At 37.0% G+C, this 12553-nt stretch overlaps 1 protein-coding gene across 12 annotated transcripts in view; it reads right to left on the bottom strand.

Moving 5' to 3' along the window:
* LOC135103741 (serine/threonine-protein kinase TNNI3K-like) overlaps positions 1 to 12172 on the bottom strand; it is a 33371-nt gene extending 21199 nt beyond the window's left edge. For 2 of the 12 annotated variants that reach the window (XR_010270192.1, XM_064010430.1), the window contains exons 1-10: positions 11524 to 11662; positions 10590 to 10756; positions 9122 to 9278; positions 4877 to 5255; positions 3248 to 3457; positions 2949 to 3081; positions 2653 to 2797; positions 2022 to 2202; positions 1609 to 1740; positions 1148 to 1331 (exon numbers count right to left, since the gene is read on the bottom strand). Coding sequence is in view for 11 of the 12 variants with exons in the window: in XM_064010430.1 (XP_063866500.1) it covers positions 1148 to 1331; positions 1609 to 1740; positions 2022 to 2202; positions 2653 to 2797; positions 2949 to 3081; positions 3248 to 3457; positions 4877 to 5255; positions 9122 to 9278; positions 10590 to 10596 (1528 nt within the window). In the remaining variant the exon portion in view is untranslated. Of the gene's footprint in view, positions 1 to 1147; positions 1332 to 1608; positions 1741 to 2021; positions 2203 to 2652; positions 2798 to 2948; positions 3082 to 3247; positions 3458 to 4798; positions 5256 to 9121; positions 9279 to 10589; positions 10757 to 11523; positions 11663 to 12035 lie in introns of those variants that run through there. The other 10 variants (XM_064010421.1, XM_064010427.1, XM_064010424.1 and 7 more) reach the window with 10 other exon arrangements.
* Between the last annotated feature and the right edge of the window lie 381 nt (positions 12173 to 12553).

Below are 12553 nucleotides of genomic sequence, written 5' to 3'. Positions count from 1 at the left end.
TTTTGGACAGTGACATTTTCTTCCATTACTGTAGTAACTATTTTGTTTTTTTCTCTCTTGCTATGAAAACATATTTCAAATTAAGTGAATATCATTGAGTTAGAAATAAACTTTAGGTAAAACAACGGGCATGAGGTGTGCGGATAATACAGTCAAGGGTGTTGCGGTATGAGGGGGGGAATGCTTTGTTTACATCGGCAGGTGGGTGCGGTAAGGAAGGTGTTAATAAATTGTGGAATAGAGTGGAAGAAATTGATAATGAGAAACTGCTGCTAAGAGAAGTAAGACATACCAGTTATACATGAGGACACAGCAAAAAAATAAGAAAAGAAAGATGCTTGAGTAACATAAAAAAATATAATTTCCCACAGAGAAATACAGAAGTTTGGAGCAAGCTAACTGAGGATGTAGTATCAGCAACAAGTGTGCACAACTTTGAGGAAAAACTGAACAAGTGTAGACATGGAGATGGTTACCACATGACCACAACTCAGGCCCTGTAAATTACAACTAAGTAAATAAATACACACACATTGTAGTATAGTGGTCAGCACCCTTGGTTCACAACTGAGAAGGCCCAAGTTTGAGTCCTGGGCATGGCGAGCCAAATGGCTGATCCTCTTAATGTGTAGCTCCTGTTCACCTAGCAGCAAGTAGGTACACAATGTAACCTTAGGGACTGTGGCCTCACTGTCCCAGTGTGTGGTGTGAGTGGTTTCAGTCCTACCCAAAGATCAATTACTATGAGCTCTGAGCCCCTTCAGTAAGGAAATGGCTGGCTAGGTGACCAGCAGATGACCGTAGGTGAATGAATGACACACACACACACACACACAAATCCACACAAGCAACCATTGCCTAACATCAAATTAAAGTTCAGCATAGGAGAGGACCTATCCTCATACAATATGAATTTGAGAAGAGTAAAAAAAAAGGAGAGAGAGAGAGAGAGAGAGAGAGAGAGAGAGAGAGAGAGAGAGAGAGAGAGAGAGAGAGAGAGAGAGAGAGAGAGAGAGAGAGAGAGAGAGAGAGAGAGAGACTAGCTAATGGCCCACTTGATGTTTGATCACCACATCACAATAAGCAAAGGTGATGAGATACTGAAGAGAGAAGGGTGATGATAATGACACTGAAGACAAAACTTTACCTTGTATCATAGTACGCAGTTTCCCGATGGGTGATGGGATGGGGAAATAGGAAGTGTCGAGGGGAGATAGATACTCTCCTCTGGCGTACTCATCACACATGCCTGGCCGACGGAAGTGCTTGAGAATGTTGGCTATGCTGTCATGTCCTTGGTCATAAGCCCACATAAGAGGTGTCTGCTCTTCCTGTTGATAAAGCATTGATTGACTATATTGCTAAGGTTAGAAAGGCTTATCCACTTTTAAGAGGTCTGCACTTCTTTGTCAAGCATCTGAGGGTATGATGTGATAGTAGAGGGGAGGAAGAAGAGATAAAGGAAAAAAATCTTACGACTATCAACAATGATTATGCATGTATGAGTGCAAATCGAGATCAACAGACAAACGCAGTGCATTTTCACTCCCACTGCTTTATTTCTCGGTGTATTTGCACACAGAAGTGGTGTTATTCTGCTTGACTTACTTTTTTGTCGAAGGGCACATAACGGTCTCGAGCAGTGAGGTTGATGTCTGCCCCGTGGCTGAGCAACAACTGAACTATCTTGAGGTGTCCATGGAAGGCAGCAGAGTGCAGTGGTGTGTGCCCATCAGGACTCTATTCAGAAAATAAAAATATTAGTAAAAAGATACAGAAAATGAGTTGATGAAGTATCTGAAATGAAAATACTAAAAGAAAATAAGCAGCAGCTCAAAACATGCAGTGAAATTATGATGGAAATTAAATTACCACCTGCACTAACAAACATGCTCATCAAGCCTATTCATAAAATACCACTTGCCATTTCTAACACATTACATACTTGATGCTTCTTCCTAACACAATAACTGGCAAAGCATAATCAACACCTTCACCAACATCAGTGTCTTCTTGCCTACCTGATAGTTTACAGAAGTGGAATTCTGACTCAAGAGGAAATCCACCAAGTCAATGCAATATCCTCCTGTGCAGGCTGCATGAAGGGGTGTCTCTCCCCACAGGTTCTCTTTTAGAAGAAGACCTGAACCTCCAAAGGTCAGAAGAGTCTTGGAGCATTCAAACCACCCTTCATAACAAGCCCTGAATGGAATGTTCATTAATAATTATATCAGAAAAGTGAAAAGAAAAGGCAAGAGATTAGAATACTTAAATTAGGAAAAATAGGTTGCCAGAAATTATTCTGATAGCAAGTTGAAAAGAATGGAAATTAAACATGTAACATATGTTATCAAAGAATAACAAACTAAGATACTGGAAACTAAATAACAAACTGGAAATTAAACATGTAACATATGTTATTCAGAGAATCACAAACTAAGAGAAATACCTGAAAGCTAAGCTGATCTGATGAACAGTTTCATTTGCCTTAATCCAAATAATGAAACTATAAACATGCATAAAACCTATATATTTTCATCTATTTTCTATCTGTCTTTGAAATTTATTCAGTTACATCAGGCATTTGCTAACCTTAAATTCAAAATCTTCTTACACAATCATCCCAACAACTATATACAAGTTAATGCTCACACATGCAGTGGTGTGTCGAGGTAAACATTAGGAATGTGGGCATCATTGCGGTACTGTGGTTGGAGGAGGAGATTCAGAATATTCAAGTAGCCATTTCTCACACAGCAGTGTAGGGCTGTGTTGCCTTCTTCATCTTGCAGCCTTACTGTTGGGAGGTATGCACTTCAGTGAAAAAGTAGGTTTAGCAAATGAAAAAAATTAATCATGTGCATCTAATACTTCCTATTAGAATATTTTAATCATCACTTTGATTCCCAACAATTTACAAGCATCCCCAGAGCCTCACAGCCACTGACCTCGGGCACCCTTCTTGAGCAACAGCTGCACCACTTTGTAGTCCCCACGGTCAGCTGCCAGATGTAGAGGCCGGTCACCCACTGACCCCGAAATGTTCACGTCAACTCCCCGGGACAGCAAATACTCCACCACCTGTAAAATATCCTTCAGTCTCATCATTACAGCATATATAAATTAGGCAGCATTTCTTTTTACTAATCATATTCTAGTTATAAATACACTGCATGACTATCACACAAACATTTTAGGTGAAAAGTATTCTTTCATCATCATTCATATATTATTCATGTGTTCTTACAGTCTCATTCCCGTAGAGGCAGGCAATGTGCAGGGGGGAATATGAGACAGCATCTCGTGCCTCTATGTTGGCTCCCCGCTGTGCCAGGGCTTGTGTCACCTCCAGCTGGCCACTCAGGCATGACAGGTGTAAAGCAGTCAGGCTCCCAGCACCAGTGTGGTCCAGGTGACTGCAATTCTCCAAGAAGAGTCTAACAATCTCCACATCTCCCTGTCAAAACAAGATATCTTTTAACATTATGCAACCACATAGTTTTAAAATTCCCTAATCTAACACATCTAACTCCTTTTCCAGTAAGTGCTAACTGATGCATCTGTTCACTGCTATCTTAGTCTAGATCATGAGGCACCCTACATCAGTCTCCTGTAATTATTGCAAAGAAAACATAATGATAAGGCTTAAAAATAAAACTTATCAATATGTTTATTCTGATACCTGATGCATTAAAGCTGCATGAACCATCTTTACACATTCTAGTCCTCTCAGTCTCTCATCCTCCTTTGCTCTCCAGCAGTAATCAGACATTTCATCTGTTCTACAAGGGTACCTTCTTCTCACAGCCACATCATCCACTTCAAGGAAAAGTAGCAAAAAGATATTATCTTCATTCCATAATCATCATATCTCTTCACTTTCTATATTAATTTTTCTTTGATATAATTTGTAACATTACCTACTAAATCTGTCACAAGGCAGATAATAGTGATGCCACCAACAGAGCTATACTATTTTAAGTGACCACATAAGTATCCTGGAGTCTTATAATATTTTAGCCATTTAGGTTAACAGCTCACACGAATTGAGATCTATTTTGTAGTTTGTGTTATTCATATATCACACTGTAATTTAATCATCTAGAACTGTACTGTACCTAATATCTTATTTAATAAGGTAACAACTAATTTTCTAAAATAAGCAGGTTATATGTGCATTTTATCAAAATGTATATGTCATAGTTGACAGGTACAAGTAATATTTCAAAATAACTATACATTTTATAAATAAACTTGTTAATTTCTACACACTATACAAACAACCTCACACAATACATATGTCTTGCTATTTTTCTCACACCTCTGTCTTCAAAAAGCTGAGGTAACAATTATGTATTCCCAACAGTATACTCTGACAGTACAAGGTGGGTTAAATTTCTCTAAAATACTAGATTTGCAATCGTGAAGTATGCAAGCCACTGAAATTGTGGAAAGCCTATAATGCATGGCATATTGATAATCAAACCAGTGTTGTCAACTTTCATGCCTGCCATTTTATAATTAAACAAGAAATGCAAAGTAAAACTGAATTGAAATATATAATTTAATTAATTAATTAATTAAAATTAAATTAAAATTAAATTCAGAAGGAAATGTAAATAATTATTTTGTTACTAAGAATCAGTCACGAACACTTCTACATATGAATTAGATAAAAAAATTAACTTCAGTATTTACATATAACAAAAGAGAAAGCTTGATTAAATGGACTAAGTGTTAGTGAATGAAGAAAATACCGTAAGGAGACAAAAATAAAATACTGTTGAATAATACACACCATTCATGCATCCTTCAGTAGATTAAGATGATACCACTCCAAGCAGGCAACCAAGCCACTCATGGTGTTGTTTTTAACCTTGTATGATACGATATGAAGTGGTGAAAATCCATTCTTGCTGATAATGGCTGGATCAGCTCCTTTCTTTAGAAGAAGACGAATCTGCTCTCTTGCTTCTCTATTTCTAGTTTTTGTACTCTGCTCATTCACATGTTCTCGGGTCCTGTCTTCATGATCACCTTTTTCTCTTGGGGATCTCATAAGCTGGAGGACACTTGTATTATAAGAAACATTACTCTTCCCCTCAGTGTCATTGCAGTCCAACTCTTTTACTGAATCATTCTTTCCACTGACAGCTGCTAGACAACAGAGGTGAAGCAGTGTCATGCCATTATCTAATCGTTCACCAACAGTCTCAGAATTCAGATGTTTTGCCAGTTGATCTGCAGATCCATTGCTGAATAAGAAAAAATGGTCATTCACACACACACACACACACACACACACACACACACACACACACACACACACACACACACACACACACACACACACACACAAACACACACACACAATCTGGTAAGAAATGCAGCAGATAAGATGAAAAAGTGTTATAGTAAATGGAATAAATGTGAAAAATATAACATACAAACTGAAAATAAAGAAAGAAGAAACAAAACATTGAAAGATTTGCTGAAGAAACTAAATGATAAAAATGACACTAAATTTGAGGAAGAAGTGGAAGTTGTTTGACTGGGACCTTATCTGGAAGGCAAAACAAGACCCATGAAAATAAGACTAAAATCACAACAAGCAGCAGAAGAGATACTAGAAAGAACATTCAAATAAAGAGAAGTAGAAGATGGCAAAGGTATATACAATGAGAAAAACAAAAATTAAGGAGAATGGGGGAAAAAAATGAAAGAAATACATGGAGGCCAAAGGGAAAATTGAATCAAGAATGGAAGAAGAGAAGAAGAAATTTTTTTTGGAGAGTTTTGGGAGACAGAGTGAAGAAATGCTACATGAAGGGAAAGGAATATATGAAAATAAAATAGAGAAAAATAGTAAAAATGAAGGACTGAATGCAATGTATACCAATATAGATAGTTACACAGAACATTGGAATTACAAGACTACTTAAAAGAAAAGAATCCAAAAGTGGTGTGTTTAATGGAAACAAAGCTAAAAGAAGAAAATCAGATTGTCATTAACAATAACTGCCATATGTGGAGAAGAGAGAGGACTGGTAAAAGATGGAGAGATGTAATAATAATGACAAGAAATGAGGTGAAGACAAAAACACTGAAATATGGGGAAGAAAAAGTAGAAAAATGAGTGTTAACTTGGAGGATAATAATGGACAAATACTGAAAGTAATAACAACTAAAGTACCACCCCAAAAAAATTCTTGAAGCAAGGAAGACTATGAGAAAATAATAGAAGATACCATTCAGTGTTTGAGTAAATTAATTAAAAGTAATAAAACAGTACTATTGGTTGGTGACTTCAATTGTAAAGAAATAAATTGGGAAACCTTCAAGGCAAAAGAAAATGAGACTGCAAGGGGAGAAAGATTTCTGAAGCTGACTATGGAAAACAATGATGCAATGAGTGACTAAAAATACAAGATATAGGGGAAATGATGAGCCAACAAGATGACCTAATATTAATGAAAAGAACTGACCTAACTAAAGAATCAAGATATGTGCGCCCCATGAGAAAAAGTGACCATGTAATGACAGAAATAGAGACTGATAATGATGTCAGTGAAGAGGATGAATCATACATAGAAAACAGGAGAAACTCTGGGAAAGGGAATACAGATGAAAAGATTATATGAAGAAAAGGACTGGGGAAGGCTGTAAAGAGCAAATGATGTGCAAGATAAGTATGACATTTTTATGGAACTATATGAGACAGGAGTGAAGAAATATGTCCCACTATACAAACTTATAGAAAAAGGAAAACAGGTGTCGTTCAATGCATGATGTGCAAGAGCAAAGAAAAAAGAGACAGAGCATGGATAAAACTGAAAAGAAATCAAAACCAAAAAAATAAAGAAGACTAAGATAGCAAGAAGTGAATATGTGAAAATAAGGATAGAGGAAGAAAAAGATATGAAAAAGATATAGTTAAAAAGAGCAAGGTCAAAACAAAACTGTTCTATAGACTCATAAATGGAGAAATTAAAGTAAAAGAAAAAACAAAAAGGTTGAAGGAAGTAAGTGAAACATATGAAGATACAAAAGACATGAATGAATTGCTAAACAATAAGTTTCAGCAAGTTTTCACATAAGAATCAGGATTTAAAGAAGCACAAGACAAAAAGACAAAAAAAGCAAATGCAGGAAATTACAGTAATCAAAGAAGTTTATAAAATGATGGATAAACTGGAAGAGAGAAAAGCAACAGGACCAGATCAAGTATCAGGTTTCATTTTAAAAGAGTGCAGGAAACAGTCAACTGAACCAGTATATGACATAATAAAGTGCTCATTATCCATTGGAAGAGTGCCTAAGGAATGGAAAAGAACAGACATAGTGCCAATTTATAAAAGTGGGAAGAAAGAAGAACCACTAAACTATAGACCAGTATCAATGACCAGCATAGTATGCATGATCTGTGAAAAAGTGATAAAGAAGCAGTGGACAAAATTTCTAGAAAAACATGATATAATAACAGAAAACTGTATGGCTTTAGACAAAAGCGATCATGTGTAACAAATATGATGAACTTCTACTCAAGTAACTGATATAACACAGGAGAAGGATGGATGGATAGACTGTGTATTTAAATAAAAAAAATAAATAAATAAAATACAAAGTTCCCTACAACAGGCTACTATAGAAGCTAATAGTAGTAAAAGACGTAAAAATAAAAATGGAGAAGAGTATACAGTGGAGTACCACAAGGATCAGTGCTGGCACCAATACTTTTCCTGATCTACATAAATGACAAGCCTGAAGGAGTAAAGTTACATGAGTTTGTTTGCAGATTATAGAAAATAACACAGACATAAGAAACAAGAAACACTGTGAAACTCTACAAGGGGATCTGAATAAAATCTGGGACTGGAGTAAGAAATGGGAGATGGAATTTAATGTGAAAAAATGTCATGTAATGGAAATGGGGAAAAAAGTGAAGAGAGACCAAAATGGACATATAAAATAGGAAATGAAGAAATAATAAAAGTACAAGAAGAGAAAGATCTGGGAGTGATAATACAGGATAGTCAACAGTCAGAGAAACATGCAGGAAAGATATTCAGAGATACATTCACAGCATCCCACTATATGTATAAAGATATGATGAGAAAGATAATTACTATCATGATTAGACCAAAGCTAGGATATGCTGTAGCAGTGTGGTCTCCCCACAAGAAGAAACATGTAAGAAAAAAATAGAAAATACACAAAGGATGGCAATAAAGATGGTTCCAGAACTGGAAGAAATAACACATAAAGACAAGTTAAAGTTAATGAATCTGCCAACATTGGAACAAAAAAGAGAAAGGGGAGATTTAATACTGACATATAAATTGTGAAATGGAGTGGAAGAAACTGATAATGAAACTGGTAATTGCTGCTAAGAGAAAAAGGAAATACCAATTTCACACAAGGACACATCAAAAAACTAAGAAAGTAACATAAAAGAAATATAGTTTCCCACAAAGAAATATAGAAGTTTGGAACAAGCTAAGTGAGTATGTAGTATCAGCAACAACTATGCACAATTTTAAGGAAAAGCTGGATAAGTGTAAATATGGAGACGGGACCACATAAGCGTCGCTCAGGCCCTGTAAATTACAACTAGGTGATTACACACACACACACACACACACACAAATGGATTATACAAAACAATTATAAAAAGTTTTCTAAACTAAACTATCCTCATATTATTTACATGATCTAACTGAATGATACCCATTGTATATTTTAGCAGAAAACAAGATTCACTCCCCATAGCACTCTTGAAATTGATTTCAAACACTAATGTCTCCTTCCAGAGTTATCATAATGATGTCATAACAGAAAACAATTAATTTACACTCAAAATAAAAGTAAAGAAAAAGAAGTATGGCATTAGGGAAAACTTGTGTTTGCAGTGATTTAATGGTTGTCAATAAGTGCCCCTTGTGGTATGCCAGATCAAGGTAGACCCATAAAACACAGACGGGATGACAGGATGAAATAGTTCTGTGCACAAAGACAAGGTGGAGGCATCCTGCATAGATATTTCATGGTTAACTAAACAGAGCAATAAGTGCCCATATGAGTAAACCAGGTTAAACTGAACACTGATAAAACATAGACATACCTACAGACTTGTTGAATCTCAGTAAGATTCTCAAGTTCCACATTCAAGTCTTCCTGCATCTTATGCTCTAGATTTACATAATTTTGTAGGATTTTCTTGTGAAGCTCCTGAGAACATGTTGACCTAGATCTGGACTTGTAGTTCCCCATGGTCTTATCTGAAAACAATGAATAATTTGGTTTCTTAACATTTTATTCACTGTGCATGTAATAAGTGACAAGGAAGTACAGAATGTGAGGGGGGAGGAAGGTGGGCCATGTATCCAGAAGAGAATCCAAGCTGAAGGTAGTTGATAGAAGACCTGTGGAAAGATTAAAGGGCTGGAGACAGTGTGGGGAGGAAGGCATGTGAAAAGATAATCTATGACCAAATCTATGGGAATTCTTATGAGCTGTCTGAGCTCAAATGAAATAGAGATAATGATATGTCTATGTAACTGATGAGCCAGAAACTTCTTCAATTTTCCCCCCCCCCAAAAAAAAAAGAATAAAAAAGAATAAAAAAGCAATAAAATTTTAGTCTGAACTAAAAAAAAAAAAAAATAGTTAAAGTGGTCATACATATTAGGTCTCGATAATACATAATAATGATAAATCAGACATCTACAACCACATACCTATGAAAAACTTGCCTCTCAATGATTAAAATCTCTACTCCCACCTGTGTCTGTCATAAAACAACATACACAGCCATACAGGTATCCTTACAGCTTACAGAGAGGATGTGGTGAATAGATCCAGGAAGACTTCAAAAAAATCAATAAATGAATAAATGAAATAAAGTAAACAAGACAAAATAAAAAAAAAAAATGAAATAAAATAATAATAATAATAAGGGAAAATTGCAGTTTAACACAATACATCCTTTTCTCCTTGTAGAAAAGTGGGGTTTTAGGGTGGGGGAAGCCAAATTAGGCCAAATTTGGACATTCATGAAAAAGTCGAAGGGTAAGACGCCATATCATGAAAACGGGAAATTTCCAACTTAACTTTACCTAATCTAACCCAGCTGGCCCTGACCCCACCCCCCCTCTCCCATAAGGGCACTAACCTAACTTGATGTTGCTGAGGAACACTAACTTAACATAATGTTACCAAGGGACACTAACCTAATCTTACCTAAAGACACTAACCTAACCTAATCTTACCTAAAGACACTAACCTAACCTAATCTTACCTATGGACACTAACCTAACCAATCCAGGTAGGCTTTGCCCCCCCCCCCCTTCCTTTTGCCTCACCATTAAGACAGTAACCTAACCTGACCTAACATATACCTTAACAGGAAGTGGAAGGTGTAGGGTATGGTTGGTTGACCTCATCCTCAAGGGGTACTGGCACCACCAAGTGTTAAGCACTCGACTGATTTCGGCAAAACCTGCGATCTTAAGAAATGTACACCCAAGTCGTCTTCATGGAACCTACACGATAAAATCCTGTGTACATAAATTCTCGTCCACTACACTCACCTGCCATTGTGACACTGAATGACGAAGACCCTTACAGGTGGACAGCTGACTGCCGCGGCCGCCTCGAATACACGTGGTGATTGGTCGGAAGTAATTGGCGTAATGGTCGGAAGTGGATGACGATAAATGACGCTCTAATACGTCATTAAAAAGATGGCTCTCATTGTCTGAATGAGAGATAAAAGTGAATATGCGCCATTCCATTCTATACCGGAAACCAACATAGTAACACACGCAATACCGATTGAGCCAGAATAGGGGTGAGAGAAAAGCGATAAAATTTTAAAAAATCGTTTGCGATTTTTTTTTATTATTTGCACCATATGCTGTAACCATTAGAAATGCTCCAAATTATGCGATTTACAACTTGAGCGTCATCATAAGTGCCATGGCTGTTTAATAATAATAATAATAATAATAATAATAATAATAATAATAATAATAACAATAATAATAATAACAATATAATAATATATGCTGAGAGCTGAACACATCACTCCATGACAAAGTCTTGAGAGGTGGAGTCTTAGTCACTGGCCTCATTGTTGAACAAATAAATTCTAGACTAGGTAATATAATAAAAAGAAGAAAAAAAAAAAGCAAATCCGCATCAGCCAGGTGTCATTGTTGGACGCTCACATCTGCATCTTTCTTCAAAAAGTGACTTTTCCGCATCCGTAAAATGGATACGCTTGATAATCCCTCTGCACCTCCAAATCTGCCCCTGATCACAAGTCAGCCTGTCAGCTGTGTTGGCGTGGGGGCTGCCTCATCACCAGTGTGGCATAGGCCTCCTATGCCTCTTTTTGTGGCATCACGGGGTGGGGAAGGATGCCAACTTTTCCGCTGCACTCCACATTCACTTACTGACGTGTTATGTTGGCTACACGATCTTATGCATTGCACTTCATTGCAAAACTTCACATAAGCTTACCTTTACTCTGCCACACACACCACGGACAGACGGGGGCGGGCACCGCTACCGTCCTACACCTGTCTCAGTGCCACTGCCAGTGCCTCTCTCTCACCCGGATTTATCTCAAGGTAGAGGCCACGGAGGTGCCACCTATCAATATATATCAACTTCATACCATGTCATAAGGAGTGGGAATACAGGAAATAAAACATAACCATAACAGACAAATAATTTAGTTTTTGAAGAAATATTACCTCAGAAGAGCTTCTAGGTAGTTAAGAATGGTAAGGATAAATAAACATCTCAGCGCTACTCGAGCCGTGCTTCAATAGCGCCTTTTTCAAACCTCTATGTTGGTGTGTATGAAAGACTACTGATATGATGGCATGAATGATGGTGTCCACAGCAGCTTGGGTGCGGTTATTGATATATTGGGAAGCGGTATCTTTCCTATACATTGTACCAGGGTGACCAGATTTTGAAAACTAAAATACGGTACACTTAAAATGGAGAGGTATATGGATACTAACGGGGTATGTGAAGCGCACATCACAAGCTCGCAGCGCAAAGTCCCTTACAGCTGGGGTCCAGGACCTGCTTCATTGACTTGTACATTTCACTTGATTTAAACAGGTGGGCCCATTTTATGTTTTGTTGTTAGCCAGGTTCGGTGTCGTGCGAAATCTCCCGGGTCCAAATTTCTCCAGGATGACGCCACTGCGCATGCGCACCATATTCAGGCGACATAAAAAAATCACCCAGGTATTTTATATAATTTTACGTATTATTAACAACTTTTTGAGGTTTTATCGGCAAATTACTATTGCTATATTGTATGTGGTTATGTTAGGAATGGGGCAAGTAAACAAGGGTAGTGAGTGATAACATATCACCAAAATCTCCCTTTTCCTACCAACATATTTTATATTTATTTATTTTACGTATTATCAACATCGGTATGGAATCTTGCTGAGAAATTACTATTGCTCCATTGTCTGTGGAATATTTTAAACATAGAACATAGTGGCAGGACTTGACATATGGTGCT

Source organism: Scylla paramamosain, chromosome 9, assembly GCF_035594125.1.
Source record: "Scylla paramamosain isolate STU-SP2022 chromosome 9, ASM3559412v1, whole genome shotgun sequence".
NCBI lineage: Eukaryota > Metazoa > Arthropoda > Malacostraca > Decapoda > Portunidae > Scylla > Scylla paramamosain.
Note: the sequence above shows the minus strand (reverse complement) of the source record. Positions and strands in the feature narration are given on the sequence as shown.